This window comes from Esox lucius, chromosome 11 (genome assembly GCF_011004845.1).
Source record: "Esox lucius isolate fEsoLuc1 chromosome 11, fEsoLuc1.pri, whole genome shotgun sequence".
NCBI classification, from domain to species: Eukaryota; Metazoa; Chordata; class Actinopteri; order Esociformes; family Esocidae; genus Esox; species Esox lucius.
In genome coordinates, this window is record NC_047579.1 from 47,903,976 (window position 1) to 47,923,039 (window position 19,064).

Consider the following 19,064-nt stretch of genomic DNA (forward strand, 5'->3'; position numbering starts at 1 on the left):
CCAAATACATAATCACTAATTTTGGTTATGCAGCAGGACGAGAGAACATGAGTCTCAGCTTCTTCACAACATGGACAGAAAACACAATGACAAAATGTTCATCTCTATCCAGGGACCTCTCAGGCTGTTTGTGGAGCAGGCATGTTAGAAAGAGTTGTGGTAACATTTTAGTGGCGCGCCTAAGAAAAATTACAAATTGAAATTGTACTGTATGTCCGTGTTGTTTATTGGGGGTTTACCTGGGGATCCTGATGAGCTGATGTGTGTGTGTGTGTGTGTGTGTGTGTGTTGGGGGGGACCAGCTTAAGTTTCCCAGGAAATAAGTAGATTAAATTTGACCTCAAGCCTCTGCAAGTAATAAACCATGCACCAGATTTCCACCTCAGAAACAGTTTTCCTGTTCATGACACTGAGATAAACAATGGGCATGTCTCAGACTAGTTTCCATTAAAGAAGCAAAGGGACTGTGTGGCCTGTTACTGGAGTGAACGACAGTGAATGAGGGTGGAGATTTCTGTCGTTTGGTCTGTCGTCATAGGTGAATAATGAGGATTAACAGAGTGGTACACACAAATACCTACTCAAATTGGTCCTCACAGGTCGTAATGTAGGTGTTTGTGATATAACAGAGGCGTGCCACATCACTAACCAGCAAATAACACACAGGTGTTGGCAACGGGCAATTTAAATGCCGCGACAAATGTACACATACGACATGTTGCAATTGTGAACACATTGTTCTCGTTCACTAAATTATTTTGGAGGGGCTAACAGAGTGAGAAATGAATGCATTATACATGTGCATATGCTGGAATGTGCGTTGAGGAAAGAGCTGATGAGAGAAATGAGGAAGTAGGGCAGGACATATTATACAAAAAAAACTGGTTTAAGTCCAGGTGGTGTTTCTGGAAAGAGACATCAAAAGTCTCCATGTGTAACACAGATTGCTTTATATTATATGGAAATTGGAAGACTTGACATTTTCAAAACAGACTGAAGGGGATAAAAAGAACCAGACAAATATGAAATGCCAACTAAACGTCCCGATGAGATCCTGAGAAATTAACAAATCTTTCACAAATGACAATCCTCTTAAGCCATAACATGAACAGGTGAATTCAAAATCAACCCATCAACGCTTTGTTAAAACAATGTTTTGTTGCACCAAAACCAGTGTCAAATGAGCTGCCACCAATGACAAGGAGACAAGAATGAAACTCCAACGAAATGTACAGCCTCAGACGTCAGGACTTCCATTGGACAACTGTGGGGAGTCTACCAAACAGGAACCTGATGACCGGGTGCAACAGTATTGCCCATGATCAACGACACTATGAATGTGATTTACAGGCAATTCTTCAACTTGTCTGTCTAGCTGTTTTTGTGTGGGTGTGCCAACTGCCTCCGCCGTGAGAAAGCAACTGGAAACAGTTGAGTATTTTCTGGCATGCATCCAGCCTTTAATTGCATCTGTCTGATGGTGGCTTTTATGTAAGGTCTGTGAATCACCTTCGGCTTAACTGGTGTGTAGTCAGGGCTACTGGGAGACAAAGGACAAGGAACATGTTATGACAGTGATTCATATTGCATTGTAAGGTCTTACGGTCTTGTCTTGTCTCTGTGGATTAGACCATGACATTTATGACATGGCCTTACGTTAATGACGACTTTTAACAGTACAAATGCATCTTATAGTAATGTGACATGAACACAACAAGTCCTGACCTGCATTTGTAATCGGTTTTTCATGTATATACAGCTCCGGAAAAAATTAAGAGACCACTGCACTTTTTCTTTCATTTCCAAAAGAGTCAAAAAGGAAGGTTTTGAGTGAGGAACAGAAGGGTTAAAATTAAGAGACCACTGCACCTTTTTCTTTCCTTTCCAAAAAAGTATATATATATATATATATATATATATATATATATATATATATATATATATATATATATATATATATATATATATATATATATATATATATATATATATATATATATATATATATATATATATATATATATATACACAGCTATATATATACACAGCTCCAGAGAAATTAAGAGACCACTCAAAAATGATCAGTTTCTCTTGTTTTACTATTCATAGGTATGTGTTGAGTAAAATTAACAGCTTTGTTTTATTCTATAAACTACTGACATCATTACTCCCAAATAAAAATATTGTCAGAGTATTTATTTGTAGAAAATAACAACTGGTCAAAATAACCAAAAAAAGATGCATTGTTTTCAGACCTCAAATAATGCAAAGAAAACGAATTCATATTCGTTTTTCAACAACCAAATACTAATGTTTTAACTTCAGAAGAGTTCAGAAATCAATATTTGGTGGAATAACCCAGATGTTTAATCACAGCTTTCATGTGTCTTGGCATGCTCAAAAATTCAAGTAGCTTGGCTTTGTTCGATGACTTGTGACCATCCATTTTCCTCTTGATCAAATCCCAGAGGTTGTCAATGGGGTTCAGGTCTGGAGATTGGGCTGGCTCACTGTATGCCTCTGCCAGCAAAGCTAGAATTGAACCCTTCTTTTCCTCACTCAAAGCTTTTCTTTTGTCATGCTGAATAGTTATTTTATTCAAATTACCTTTGAGGTCCTACTTGCACTGTTTTGCCATCTAGTTGGTCCTAATGCAAGAGGATAGAAATGACCACAGCAGTGGTTTTTATACGTTTCCTTGTTAAATTAGATTTGGTTCAGGTAATCACCTAATCAGTACCTCATTAAGTAAAATGAGGTGTGCCTGTGTTGGAATTTAACAGACAATGGAATGCAATGGCTGCCATACATTTTACTAAGAATCTTTTTTTCCAGAGCTGTGTAAATATATACTGTCAAACAAATCACTTAAAAAAGCACACCTTTGTTGTCTGTCTGTCTGACTGTGACATTAACACAGTTTTTAAATCATCTTTAAGTATGCACTTTTTTACTTTGCCATCCTCTAGGCACCATGGGAATGGAGGGATTCAGACCCCAAGGAATCTTCATTTACAGCAGAGGGCCCTGGTCTTTGGGCTACCAGTACTATTTGCATGGTGCCGTTCTTGAACCAACCTCGTAGGACCGATTTTAGGCACACAGACTGAACTCGACCCAGTATGGGCGCAAATACGTCCTCGCCTGCTGCAATCATTTTACACCAACGCCCCCAAGGGAAAATGCTGGAAGGTGCCAGAACATTCCAGAGGAAGCTATCCCATCCCCTGCACAGCTGCCTCCCATCAGGACCTCTTCAAGACATATTTTAAAAGCCCCAGAGGAGCAGCTCTTGGAGGAGGCAAAAGACCAAGAAGAAGAAGCTGCAGAAAAATAAAAGAATGCAATGGCAAGACAATTTGCCCGTAGCACAGAACTGCCCCAGGAGGGGGTGGAGGGTGAAAAACAGCCCGGAGTCAGAGCTTGCCGGGGGACACCCAGGATTCGAACTCCCACACCAATACCTCCACAGCTGCCAGCGTAAAGCCTATACACTCGTCCTGTGTCTTTTCCTTGTCTCGCACCACACACACACACACACACACACACACACACACACAACATGTACATGCAAACATGGTGCCACCACACATACAATTTTACAATAATCCATCCTGTTGCAGAGTCACCTCCAGATATATGTACATAAACCTTGACTACAGTTGTATGCCTGTACAACACCTAGGTACTGGTACTCCCTGTATATATAACCAAGCTATTGATATGTTATTCATTCTGTACTTATAACTTGTGTTACTGTACGTTTCTGTCTTTTGCAATTATTTGGATTATCTATTCCAATCAGAAAAAGGCCTTTAAAGTAAAAATGGCACTGTAAGTCTAAACCTGTGGTATACAAAGTGTGTGACGATTTAATTTTGATTTGATGTAAGGGTTTTCTTTGAAGCTCAGACTCAGCTCTCTCCTCACTGGTCAATAGATAAATATGAAAGAAGAGTCCCTTTGAGGAAAGCCAGTGCCATGATGACGGTAGAAATTCAAGCTACATAGAGGGTCAGGAGGCTGGAGTTGGAGACATGCACGGAGTATAGCCATATATCAGGCTGACCTACTGAAGACCTTGAAGGGTTAGATTAAGTACACAGTACGTGGATTTCCACTTGGCCCAGAGGAGAGCCGTTGCTAAGTTACAGTCTTTACATTGCAGTCTGTAACAGGCGAGTGTCTGTTTAAACAACACATATGGTGTTGCAGCCGACCATAATTAGGCACATGTAAATTGACCTATCCTATTCATGCACATTTCTCTTTATACATAATCTAACCTTGAATTTAACCAATTTAATTTGTATTTCTTATTTATGACTTCATGTCTAATAAATAAAGTTTTTCCCTGAGATTGGACAGAGACGTTGCCAGGATCACAATACATTCGGGGCTTAGCCCCCCCCACCCCGGGACAGAAAGTACAGGGTTTTGAATGTACACGAGGAATATTTCCATATACATGCTAGTGGCCTACACGTCTACAATTCGATAATGTGCGATAGGAATTGCAGATGCATAGATCAGGGGCTATTTTATTTGGGGGGGGGGGGGGGGGGGGGGCAATTTGAGATCCGGGGCTATAGCCCTGGACACCCAGTCCTAATGACGCCACTGAGCTTTGAAATGTCTGACCATGTGGTTGTTAAGAAAAAATTAAATAAAAAATTCAATTCAAAGACCTGATTGGCCAATGGAATGTTCTAGACTCCACCCCCTTAACCAGGTGAAAAGACATTGGTCTGTTAAAATGAAATCAGCCGTGTGACATCATGAATTTGGCTAAAAGCACCATGCCCCCCAAACAAGAAAACAAATCATCTAAGCAGGTCTCACACAGAGAATTATCATAATTTTAAAATCATAATGTTACAGTCTGGAAATATCGGAAATCAGAGATGTGTATGTAAGATATCAGAACATCACATGTTTGACGAAAGTGGACATTTAATTATGTATTTCCGCTTGTTTCAGTCAGCTATTTATTTTGTTATGGGTTCAATTCCCACAGGGGACCAGTATGAGAAACAACATTAGGGAACTTTGGATGAGAGCAGCTGCTAAATGATTAACATTTTGAATGGAAATGTACTATTATAGTGTGTCACAGCTGAAATAGTTCTGTTTTCACACAGATTTAACAGTACAAATGCATCATATAGTGATGTGACATGAACACAGCAAGTCATGAACACACAGTTTCATTCAAGTTTTAAGTAAAACCCCACACGCAACTCTCTTTGTAAAGCCCAGCTGTACCATATTCTCATATTCTCATGAGCCAAACAACATACCAAACCCAAACTAACAATTCCAACACTTTCCAAACCCAGCTGTCAGAGTGTAAACACTAACAAGAGTAACAAGTCAACATCGCAGGACGCTGGAATGAGTGTAAAAGACCACAAGGGAGATCATCTTTGTCTTGGAATAATGGAGGACAACATCAGAGGTAACAGAAAAGAAAGAATGAAGCGGTGGCTGAGGGAGAGGTACAAGAACAATGATCTGTAATGAGATATGTGACACTGTACTATAACATGTTCTTGAGCATGATAGGGCAATGAGAGAAGCTGTGCTTAGAGTACCGCCAAACCTGATCCTTTTCACTGTTGCATCAATTGTCCAGACTTTCAGAAATTAACAGCTAACTAACTGTGAATGTACTTGTCTTCTGTGCTCACTACCCAGTTTTTTTTTTTTTACCTCTGAATGTATGCATTAACACATGCAGGACAGTATAAGATAATTACATGAAAATGAAACTTGCATTCATATTCTATAAAATGTGTCTAAATGTGTTTGGTAGCAAGACACTTGTTCTTTTTGTAGCTTTGAGACAGCAGTTGATGGTGGTAGCTTGATTTCTGAGTACTAAGACCTAGCCATTGTGAACATTTCCAATCAAGAAAATTATTCAAGACAATGTAATTTTTCTAGTAATAGAGACATAACATACAGTGGCAGGTTTTCCTACTTACAAAAATCCAGAAAATCACATTGTATGATTTTTTTAAATACTTAATTTGCATTTTATTGCATGACATAAGTATTTGATCACCTACCAACCAGTAAGAATTCCGGCTCTCACAGACCTGTTAGTTTTTCTTTAAGAAGTTCTCCTGTTCTCCACTCATTACCTGTATTAACTGCACCTGTTTGAACTCATTACCTGTATAAAAGACACCTGTCCACACTCAATCAAACAGACTCCAACCTCTCCACAATGGCTAAGACCAGAGAGCTGTGTAAGGACATCAGGGATCAAATTGTAGACCTGCACAAGGCTGGGATGGGCTACAGGACAATAGGCAAGCAGCTTGGTGAGAAGGCAACAATTGTTGGTGCAATTATTAGAAAATGGAAGTTCAAGATGATCAATCTCCCTCGGTCTGGGGCTCCATGCAAGATCTCACCTCGTGGGGCATCAATGATCATGAGGAAGGTGAGGGATCAGCCCAGAACTACACGGCAGGACCTGGTCAATGACCTGAAGAGAGCTGGGACCACAGTCTCAAAGAAAACCATTAGTAACACACTACGCCGTCATGGATTAAAATCCTGCAGCGCACGCAAGGTCCCCCTACTCAAGCCAGCTCATGTCCAGGCCCGTCTGAAGTTAGACCATCTGGATGATCCAGAGGAGGAATGGGAGAAGGTAATGTGGTCTGATGAGACAAAAATAGAGCTTTTTGGTCTAAACTCCACTCGCCGTGTTTGGAGGAAGAAGGATGAGTACAACCCCAAGAACACCATCCCAACCGTGAAGCATCATTCTTTGGGGATGCTTTTCTGCAAAGGGGACAGGACGACTGCACCGTATTGAGGGGAGGATGGATGGGGCCATGTATCGTGAGATCTTGGCCAACAACCTCCTTCCCTCAGTAAATGCATTGAAGATGGGTCATGGCTGGGTCTTCCAGCATGACAACGACCCGAAACACACAGCCAGGGCAACTAAGGAGTGGCTCCGTAAGAAGCATCTCAAGGTCCTGGAGTGGCCTAGCCAGTCTCCAGACCTGAACCCAATAGAAAATCTTTGGAGGGAGCTGAAAGTCTGTTTTGCCCAGCGACAGCCCCAAAACCTATATATTTTTGAATCTGTTTTGAACATTTAAAATTCCTCTCAGCAGTGTGTAATGGGTATTCAGTAGTGTCACAGTATTTTATGCTTTTGTGTGACTTTTAAGGCAAAGTTAAATGTATATGACAGATAATATTGGATATCATCTTTAATTATGTTCAGGTTATATGTGTTAGCAGTTGTGGAAAATTGAAGGCTTAATAAATTGTTGCCTGTCCTCTTTAAAATAACCTATCAGCACAAAGCAAATGGACTCCGACTGGAAAGAAAATGTAGGCTTGTTTTACAAAAGAAAACCTAACCCAGATGCAGCTACAACAGATTTGGGGTGGCCGTCCACAGTTCGGGATTCCCACTGAAGCAAGAGTAAAGCAAACAAAGGAGAGCACCGAAAACCCAACAGGACCGGTGAAGAAGGGCACTAAGCCAACACACCGTAACCGATCGGCACCTGGGCAACTTCTTTAAGGTTCACTCAGGAATAGACCATCCGGACGTAGCAGCGGTTTCCTCCGTGCCTTCTACCAATTTAAAGTAAAGCCAACTGCTCAAGGGCCATTTCAGTGGTTCTGAGAGAAAGCATTTACTTCAGGCCTGGGAGCCAGGAGAATCCTCTCAACCTGCGGCATAGTATGGGCAAGACTGGTGTTACAATGAGCTACAAAAGAGATACATGTGACCAGGTCCCTTTAGGGCCAAAACTTGTTCTCTGCCAATTACAGCATGTAAATACCCATTCTCATATTTTCCTAGCCTCTACCTTTAAGTTGCACAAACCGCATTTCCTCTACTGACACAGAATGACAACATAATTATGATTACCACACAACCCCCCCGTCACCCCCTTGTGATGGTGACTAATGAACCGACGGGAGTCAGGTGTCAGCCTGGCCAGCATGCCAGTCATGAATTAAACAACACAGCAATAAGCAGAGCATGACAGCAGAGCAGTGGGACTACACCATACCTCCGTACTACTACACCAAGGAGTGTAGGACACTAACAATGAACACAGACGCAGACGAGAGATGAAACAGGCTGGACGGAGAAGGGAAACCACTGACTGAAACAGTCCAGAATGTATGATGCATCAGTACTATGGCATATCATAAAAGCACATTATTAAAGGATTGTTTATTAGGTTATTATTGTAATATCAAAATAATGTTTAATATGACAATAATAGCAATAGATTGGTTGCTCCATGATGGATCATAGAAGTCACATTTAATATGAAATTTGTATCTCAATTTCTGCCTCCATGATGTGTATGTAACTGAATCTGCCCTCGGTGAAGGAGAGCAAGCGGGCATCTTTCAAGTCACCTTGACTTGTTGGCCAAGGTTACCATAAATCAAGCTGACCCCTTAACACGACAGGTTTCAATTAAATGGTATTTGAATTTCTTCAGTTAGCACAGCTTATGAACCAAAAGCAAATTCATTTAGTGCTGCTTGAGTGATTGCCTCAGTACAACAGGCAGTTAAGCTTTATGATCCTTAAACTGGATGGTGATCAATGAGCAGGGGACTGATGTAAGTCTGATGCATGTGTCACCCTTGCTCAACAGTGCAGGACTCTACAGTACTCAAATGTCTCTCACTTATACACCTAAATATTTAGCTCAGCACCTGGAAGTTAAATGATGGCACACAATTACACTTAAATAAACTAAAGAATCTAGCTATAATAGCTCAATTAATTGTCATTTATTTTTTAAACTTTTTTTTAATGAGAGCCCTACAGTGGTTATGTGGTAATGCTATCTCATTGGCCACGCTTAAGGCCCATGATAGTAAGTGTCACTTGCTTACACAGGTTTACGTATGAAGTGGGGGGGGTAAGGAAAGCACACCGTCGTTGCCACGGCAGCCCTCGCAGAGGCCACCAAGGATTTATCGGGGCTAATTAAACTGGGTGTTGAAGGTAAAATCAAGAGGTAGAGTCAGAACAGCTCAATCCCACTCGACGGGCGGTAGGAGCGACATTCTGAAGTGGAAAAGGCTCATGGAAAAAAACGGTTCCAGCTGGCACAGCAGAGGAATGTGTCCCCTGGCAAACACAAACACCCTACGAGTGAAACAAAAAGTGATTTGTCAGGGCCATATATAAAGGAGTAAAGGACGCTGAGGGTCACAAAGTCTCCTTGTCACCAAGTCATCTGTGATGGGAAGTGGCTTAGGGACTGAGAGACAGTTGAATGGACTCAGTCCAAACAGTCTTGGGTCTTTACATCCTGGTAGCTTAAGTTTAGGTTAATGTGAAAGAATACACATTTCCATCAGCCTGCATTGACAGATAATGTTGGTTCAGGCCTAAAAGTGCTCCGTGTTTTTTTTCTAAGGGAGCGTGAAGACTAATTTAAGCTCATTCGTTGTGAAAGTGACATGCTGCTGAGGAAACCGTGCATCCAACTGACACTGATACTCAACGGGTGTCTGCAACCCATCCAGCTTCCTCTTCGAGTCCACAAAACTCCTGTCTCTTCAACCTTTCAGTGTCATGTAGTAAATCATGTGGCTCATTTCAGACTGACGTCTCCTGGTCCCTGTTATTCCCCCCAGCTCCCAGCTGACCTCAGGGAAGTTGAGGACAGCTCCTGTTTCAATGGCTGCCTGCCTGCCTGACCAAGGGGCCTGTTGCTGTTATAACCCACAGGCTGTCGCCACAGGCTTCTATTAGTGACAGCGGGGATGATTAAGATGAGACGCGACTAAAATCGACCTTTTTAAATGTCGACCTATTTCCTGAACATTGTCGACCTATTTCCTGAACATTTTACGGTGTGCGAGCGAAACATTAATCAACGCATTTTCCACTTCATACTGCCTTTCCCTGCGGGTAGAATCCATGCACACAGAATCCCTTTGTAAATGCTGTCTTGATACAGGGCTGATGGCAGGACTCCCAATCTGAATATGTATGCAAAAATGACTTCTGTGATCAGTCCCAAACAGGTGACACCTGACCACTTTCGGAAACCTTGTTTCAGCGGACGTGCTAACATGCGCCCCTCTCCCCTCCTGGACACGCCGTCTCAACCTCTGAATGCGCTGCTATGAAAAGCCAAGTGACATTTACGTAACCACTGTAATTTCACCCTGCTGGTGATGTATGTGAATGTGTGAATGTTTTAAATAACGATCTGACTTTAATGGCCTTGCACTCTTATTTCCACCCATCAGAATAAGACTGGCCATCCCTCAGAGTCTGGTTGCTCTCTATGCTCTTCCTAGGTTCCTGCCGTTCGTATGGATCGTTTTTTGCCACTGTGCGCCTGCATGCTTGCTTGCACTTTGGGGTGTCAGGTGGAGCACTTTAAAAAAAAAAAGGGTGCTATGGAGTTTGATTCCAGCAAGACGCAACACCTTTTTGTGTTTGTGTTGTTTAGACAGGCGATTTTCTGTCTTTGTAACCTTTCCCTTCAACTTCATCTTAACCATAACCTCAGTACTGTGATGCCTAACCTTAACCTAACATTAATCCTAACCATAACCCCAGTGCTATGATGCCTAACCTTAACCTAACATTAATCCTAACCATAACCCCAGTGCTATGATGCCTAACCTTAACCTAACATTAATCCTAACCATAACCCCAGTGCTATGATGCCTAACCTTAACCTAACATTAATCCTAACCATAACCCCAGTGCTATGATGCCTAACATTAATCCTAACCATAACCCCAGTGCTATGATGCCTAACCTTAACCCTAACCATAACCCCAGTGCTATGATGCCTAACCTTAACCAAAAATTTACCCTAACCATAACCCCAGTGCTATGATGCCTTACCTTAACCCTAAGTTAACCTTAACTGTTAAACCTAAATGTTATTCATAACGAGGCATTTTTCATTTTGAATCAATTATATTAAGGACCAACATAATATTGAAAATGTAATAAGCAAGGAAAAAGCGAGCCATTACAGACCAATAGCACTGGGGATATGTTCATAGCGAATCAAATTGCACTGATTTATGTTCATATTGAACGGAATTGTGGTTCACAAATTTGTTATGAACGTAGCACCTGAGAATTACGGTCGCAACTACATTACATTTCCTTACGCAGAAATCATATGTACACCCTTACCTTGACAATCACATAAAAGGGCTCACATTTGAATCAGGTGCAAATTATTTGAGAGGAACTGGGCGGGTCCAGACTTCTACAATAATTTTAATATTGATCAAAAGACTTATTGGAAGGCCCAAGAAGAAAGATGATTGATCCTCAATAGTCTGGGAGGGGTAATAAAGCCATTTGCAAGCATTTTTAAACACATAATTCCACTGTCTGACAGATCGACAAATGGAGAAAATTCCATTCCAATGGCAATCTACATAGAACGGTTTGTCCCAGCAAATTCAGCCCAAGAGCTGACTGAAAGATGCTAATAGAAGTCTCTAAGAACCTCAGCCTAACATTAAAGGATCTACAGGCCTCTCAGTTAGGATCTAGGTGCTAGACTGAACAGTCAGTAAGATACTATACAAATGTGGCCTACATGGGAAGTCAGGAAGGAAGAACCTCTGACTGATGTTTGTCATACCAAAGCTATTAGAACGAAGAACTCTTGATAGATGAGTTAAAAAGCGGTTTGACCGTAGTGCAGTTTGACCATATCACCAGACGCCATGTTTGGTGAAAACAACACACTAACTTTCAACAGAAGAACCTTACGCCAACTGTAAAGCATGGAGGCAGTGGCATTATAGTTTGCCTCAGGGCCTAGCCAACATGTCATCATTGAGTCAACCATGAAGTCCATGTTATTCCAGAGAATTATTCAAGAGAATGTGAGGACATCTGTCAAAAAGCAGAACCAAACATGGATCTTGCAACAGGACAATGACCCAAAACACACAAGCAAAACTACAACAGAACAGCTCTAAAAGAAAAAAAAATAGGGATACAGAATAACCAAGTAAAAGCCCATAACTTAATTCTAATAGGATGCTGAGGGGGTACTTGAAGTGGGCCATGCATGCACTAGAGCGTTTGAACATGACAGTTGAATAAGTACTGTAAAAAATAATCTGGGCAGAATTTCCTTCTAGTCAATATAAAAGACTTAAAAGACACAGCTGCATGAACTTATTACCCTGACAATCCACCTCTGTTGATTTGTGATGAATAAATTAGTGCAAAGTATATTTCACGGTCTACAACTGGACTGGACAACTGGACTAGGCTACAACTGGACTAGGGGGAAACTCTGTATCCTTCATGCAGGAAGACATCTTTACAGTCGCCTTATTTACATGCACTTTGTTACATCAACGTAAAACAAGTTTGGCCTATATTTCCAGCTCTTTTGGGTTACACAGGTTGATGTAGCAGCGACGGGTCATCTGCTGTCGTTACTGTGGGCACAAAACATACCAGGGAGACTTACCTGTAATTCACACCATGCCACTTCAACTGTTGTCTCTGTATCCAGACCTTTGTACACCGTCTTGAAGGACCCTCTCCCAATTTCTATGTTAAATTTGAGGAACCTTCCATCAGGGGAGGTCGCCACGGCTTTAGTCTCAATTTCATCCCTTTCCTCTTGCTCACATTTGCTTTCAAATGGAGCTCGAGATAAAATGACCTTTTTGTGAGTGATATTATCCTCAGAATCTGAACTTGTGGCTGAGCTGGGCTGCGGAACGTCCCAGGTATCAAGTGGTGGTATGGGATCAGATGCTTGGGTACCAGGCGGTGAGCTTGTGCTCGTTCCAGGGCTCGATACAGGTGAGTCTGGTGAAGACTCGACTTTTTTCTCCTCTACTGCGGTTTCTGCTAAAATATTATCAGCAGACCACGAGTGACTTCTGGAAAGAGGCGCATCGTCGTAAAATGTAGTCTCAAAATCCAGTGTATTTATTTTGCTCAACTTGTACGAGTTTCTCCTGGAGTTCGCGGAGTGTCTCCTTCGCCTTGGTGGTATTCGGGCAGGGAAGCAGGCAGCGTCGAATCCGGCAGGTAATTTGGAGAAACCCAGTCCCGGCACGTCGACCTCTGCCTGTGACATATCTTTTACGATGTTTGCCACGAAATCCAACAGGTGGTTCGTGGGTCACAATCAGCGGATGATGGAAATTCAAATAAAGGCTATTCAAAAGCATAAACTGGAAAAGCTCCCATCATAGGCTGCAATTAAAGTGATCAAGTCAGAAAAAAACAGCAGTCAAAATACATAACGAGGGAAAAAATATATGCAATACATGTGGCTACTACTTGGTTTATAAATAATTGTCCTTTACATGCCTGTAAAATGTAAGGCTAGTTTGCAGTTGTTAACAAGTGTGCAACCTAAACCTGACAGAAGATTTGAAGGTTGTTATCGCCTTCCCTCAGGTAAAAATAAATCCGTCAAACAGAATTTACTTTGGCCGTGGTCTTGACAATAAACCACTAAAGAAATGACATGATCAATCCGTGTAGTCCTCAAACCGTGTTGCAGCTTACGTCTATGAGCTGTCACCTTTTAACGTGGACTGACGCTATTTTGTCACGTCAACAGCGGGTGGACGGCTGCAGCTCTCTGTCCCAGGCTCACTGGGCTGGCTCCACCCCAAAATAACACTTCTTATAGTTTGCAGTTGTTTTCCATTTACAATTTGTTTCTAGGTCATTTCTGGGGAATACATTTTCTTTGAAATTGTAACGATTTTCTTTTGTAGGACTACAGAATTCCAAATAAGTAGCCAACTTGTAATGCCAACTAATCACCAAGAATCCTGGCGATACGAACGCATTCTGTCAATGTGCAAAGGCTTTAACTCTGGTTTTAGAATAGTTAACTGCACGTTTTTCTGTACATTATAGTGTTATAACACAGAAAAGCTTATTAGTAGCATTAAGCTACAAAGGACGATTGTCCATTATTCCAAAAGCAAATAATTACCACTCATAACTTAATAACTGCTTTATTGAGATAGTTGCTCACAGCATAGAAGCCCAACAGCTTATATCTAGTTTTCACTGTAATCATTATCTTTGCCTGTATTACCTAATGTTGTTACTGGGAACCGGTTGTAATTATGGGTAGGATACCTCTTTCGGGCTACATGTTCAATGAAAAACACAGTTTTATGATTTGTCAAATGGGCCAGCAGGCATCATGACTCATTTTTGGAGCTTTCTATGTTGTCACTATATGAGAGAGAGTTAGACTGTATCAGTTTTCATCTTTAATAGCACTGATACTTCCTATATTTTGAAAGTATTTGTAGTCTTAAATCTTTTTGTAACTGACAGTTTTGCATTTATTTCCTGCGTCCATTTCCTGCCCCAAGGGGATGTGTGTAATTGCATAAGTTGGTTGGTGTGCTGCTATTAACTAGTTTGCTGTGTGCTGTGGCTACTTTAGGGATAGTGGCAGTTCTGAGTAAACTAATTCCAGTGGCTATTTAGGCAGTTTAGTTGATAATTAGCTGATAAAATTAGCTGTTAGCGCTACAAAATAGTAAACTCAGTTTGATGTGTTTCAAGTAAGGTTTCACATTTAATATAGATGTTGCTTTAATGAATTACGATGATGATAATTAAGCTAGGACAAGGTTAGGGCAAAACTAAACAATGACTTATTTAAGTAAGAAGTCACAAGAGGCAGATGTATGTGGTCAATAAACTATGGCTTAAAGCTGTTCTCAACTACAGAATTCATGCTGCTGAATAAGTAAGCAAGCTCAAGATTGGTTTCTTTTACCAAAATCTGATAGAATGTGGGCAATGTTCTGCTGGGAAACCTTAGGTCCTGCCATTCGTGTGGATGTTACTTTGACACATATCACCTACCTAAGCATTGTTGCAGACCATGTGCACCCTTTCAGGGCAACAGTATTCCCTAATGGCATTGGCCTCTTTCTGCAAGATAATGCGCCCTGCCACAAAGCAAAAATGGTTCAGGAATGGTTTGAGGAACACAACGAGTTCAAGGTGTTTGACTTGGCCTCCAAATTCCCCAGATCTCAATCCAATTGAGCATCTCTGGGATGTGCTGGACTAACAAGATGTTCCATGGAGGCCCCACCTCACAACTTACAGGACATAAAGGATCTGTTGCTAATGTCTTAGTTCCAGATACCACAGCACACCTTCAGAGGCCTAGTGGAGTCCATGCCTCGACGGGTCAGGGCTGTTTTTGCGGCAAAAGGGGGACCTACACAATATTAGGCAGGTGGTCATTATGTTATGTCTGATTGGTGTATAGACTATGAGAACAAATTACTGGTTAATGCTGGCTACACCTAGGGTGGTTTCAGAGCTAGACGAAATGACTTTCAGTTATGGCTCACCGAAGTGAGATGAGCTGCAAGAAGATCTCAAGCTTGAGTCTTTGTTAGAGTTTAGAAAACTGCTGGTGATTTTTGTGGTTGATAATTGCATTTAATTTGGATCTAGTGCCTTAATCCAAATATTTTAATGTTACTGTTTTATTTATTTGTAATTATCTGAGTTGTTGTCTGCCTATTAATATATAAATGTCCAAGGCACTAAATTCCATGAGTGCAATGTTATCATATGCAATTGGTTTAACATTCTTCAAATACAAGAGTTGTAGGACCCATGTAGCTTTCCTGAAAATATTATGGAAAATGTTTTGATATGACAATGAAGTAGATTGTTAACATGTTATTGCGCATAAAATCAGTCAACAAACTGTACCATGTTTTCCATAAAATGTGGGGAAGTATGTTTTGTTTAATTACTACTACTTTGCCTATTGTGTATCGAAAATATTTGTGGGAAAGCCCTGAAAAGTCGGTGCTAGCCGTGCTCCAGAGCAGGGCCAGCTAGCCCTAGGCTAAGGGTGGTGCTAGCCAACTTCAAAATATGCACGTGTGAACACTCGCTTAGCCCAAGGCTTAGGAGGCCCTTAGCCCTAGGCTAAGGTGCAGTGTGAACACGCTAACCACGCCTGACGGCTGCCTTGTTCCTTGAGCTTGGATGTTCGATATACTGACCCCCTTCCCTTCCCTACTGAGGAATCCCAGCCAGTACTGTCAGTCTCCCCAGTCTGTGTAAGCATGGCCTGCAGCTTTGATTCCTGGGCAGACTGGAGAATGGTCTGTGCTCCCGTGTGCATACAATCCCTGACAAAAGCACCAGTGAAAGTGCTCAGCCTACCACTATAAATATAAAAGACAAGGCCAACAGATAGAAGGCCAGTGGACATACATACACTCACCTAAAGGATTATTAGGAACACCATACTAATACTGTGTTTGACCCCCTTTCGCCTTCAGAACTGCCTTAATTCTACGTGGCACTGATTCAACAAGGTGCTGAAAGCATTCTTTAGAAATGTTGGCCCATATGGATAGAATAGCATCTTGCAGTTGATGGAGATTTGTGGGATGCACATCCAGGGCACGAAGCTCCCGTTCCACCACATCCCAAAGATGCTCTATTGGGTTGAGATCTGGTGACTGTGGGGGCCATTTCAGTACAGTGAACTCATTGTCATGTTCAAGAAACCAATTTGAAATGAATCGAGCTTTGTGACATGGTGCATTATCCTGCTGGAAGTAGCCATCAGAGGATGGGTACATGGTGGTCATAAAGGGATGGACATGGTCAGAAACAATGCTCAGGTAGGCCGTGGCATTTAAACAATGCCCAATTGGCACTAAGGTGCCTAAAGTGTACCAAGAAAACGTCCCCGACCCCATTACACCACCACCACCAGCCTGCACAGTGGTAACAAGGCATGATGGATCCATGTTCTCATTCTGTTTAAGCAAAATTCTGACTCTACCATCTGAATGTCTCAACAGAAATCGAGACTCATCAGACCAGGCAACATTTTTCCAGTCTTCAACTGTCCAATTTTGGTGAGCTCGTGCAAATTGTAGCCTCTTTTTCCTATTTGTATCGGAGATGAGTGGTACCCGGTGGAGTCTTCTGCTGTTGTAGCCCATCCGCCTCAAGGTTGTGCGTGTTGTGGCTTCACAAATGCTTTGCTGCATTCCTCAGTTGTAACAAGTGGTTATTTCAGTCAAAGTTGCTCTTCTATCAGCTTGAATCAGTCGGCCCATTCTCCTCTGACCTCTAGCATCAACAAGGCATTTTCGCCCACAGGACTGCCGCATACTGGATGTTTTCCCCTTTTCACACCATTCTTTGTAAACCCTAGAAATGGTTGTGCGTGAAAATCCCAGTAACTGAGCAGATTGTGAAATACTCAGACCGGCCCGTCTGGCACCAACAACCATGCCACGCTCAAAATTGCTTAAATCACCTTTCTTTCCCATTCTGACATTCAGTTTGGAGTTCAGGAGATTGTCTTGACCAGGACCACACCCCTAAATGCATTGAAGCAACTGCAATGTGATTGGTTGATTAGATAATTGCATTAATGAGAAATTGAACAGGTGTTCCTAATAATCCTTTAGGTGAGTGTATAGTGTAGCGTAGTGTAATTTTAATAATGAAGATGTGGGGTAAATCTTTGGATATTGCCTTATATCAATGCAAAAGATAAAAAAAAAAAAAACTTGTGTAAGCACAGTTCGTAGATTTAACAGGGTTACATCCAGGGACTTTCAGACTGGTCCAGAGCCATTCACTAGGGCACATTAGTCTGCTTCACAGACACTTATTGTCTCTGAAGCAAAATTGCAATGTCTAAATCTGTATTATTTAAAAACCCAAACACTGCGATATGCATATGCTCAGGTCACAGCTGCAATTATTGCACCTCAACATAAGACAGAAGAGCAGATAAACCGGAATGAATGGGCAAAAATAACTCTGTAGCCACTCCCTTTTTACTAAGCCACACATTCAGTCTGCTATGGCGACAACCGAAACACATGGGACATCATAACATCCTAACAGTTGATAACCAGTTTATATATTTTTTTATGTGTGAGTTGTGTGTATTGAGGCTGGGTGGGCTCAACTAGCTGTCCCCCCCCTCTCAGAAGAGCTTCACATAGAAACTCCATGGAAGCAGTGAGGAGCAGCAGTCAGAAAGGGGGTTTATCTGCGGGAACACATTGCTTCTAGCAGACGGGCCTCACGGTTAAGAATCACTCTTGTCTTCAGAGAGCTTCTGCTGAGTCATCTTTCCAGAAAAGAAGAGTAGTGCAAAAATGTCCATAAGAAAACGGCATGTACTGTACTGTAAGTTGGTCACATGGTATATTACATGCAAATCGTGACGCGCTTTCCAGTTCCAGCTAAAAGGCAGAGCACCGTCCTCCCCTCTCTGTCTGCTCTTTCGGCTGATGTACGGTATGTTTATCTCGTGTCACGAGGACGGCAGAGTAAGACACGCTGTTCTATTCAGCTTTGGGTGAAGCGATTGGATGCTGAACCGAACAGGTTCTTCTTTTTTTTGGGGGGGGGTGGGGGGGGGGGGGGGGGGGGGTATTTTCCAAGGGATTAAGCTAGGCTCCTTAAAGTGGCGTTTGAGACTTTTCAGAGTATTTTGACAACATTCATAAATGCTTTGCCCTAGACTGTGAAAGTGCAAAAAGAAACAGCTATTAATACATCACAACATATGCTCACCATTTGAAAAACAATGTGAATTATTGTATAATAGGATGTCATAGTGCACTAAAGAATTATGAGAATACAGTTGTATTAGCTTAGAATTTTATTCATAAATACACACAATAATATTTGTATACAAGTATTCACCAGTAACACAAATATACACCAGACATCTATTTCCACAAACTGTGTAATTTCACGAGTACAAACGCTATGGCACTTTAAGAGAGAAGAGGAATTCATTCCAATGAGTGAGCTGTTTAAAGAGGCGTCCTTGGATGCCAGTGAATAATCACTATAGACAACTATAAATAACATTTTAAAAAGTAAGTTCATGTATTCAGATTAACAGATGTCAGGTAGATAGCAGGTGCAGCAATATGCTTAGGATACTAACACCAACAATGCAAAATAATTTGCTTATTAAATGAAACATTTATAATAATTGCAAAATGTTAAACAAGAGATGAAGAAA

General features: G+C 41.5%; 1 protein-coding gene across 2 annotated transcripts in view; it reads right to left on the reverse strand.

Annotated features, from left to right (window-relative positions):
• Positions 1 to 13,628, reverse strand: part of wnk4b (WNK lysine deficient protein kinase 4b) — a 44,867-nt gene extending 31,239 nt beyond the window's left edge. For both annotated transcript variants that reach the window (XM_010874933.3, XM_010874934.5), the window contains exon 1: positions 12,492 to 13,628. In XM_010874933.3, the coding sequence (XP_010873235.2) occupies positions 12,492 to 13,112 (621 nt within the window). In that variant the 5' untranslated portion in view covers positions 13,113 to 13,628. The remainder of the gene's footprint in view (positions 1 to 12,491) is intronic.
• Positions 13,629 to 19,064: the final 5,436 nt, after the last annotated feature.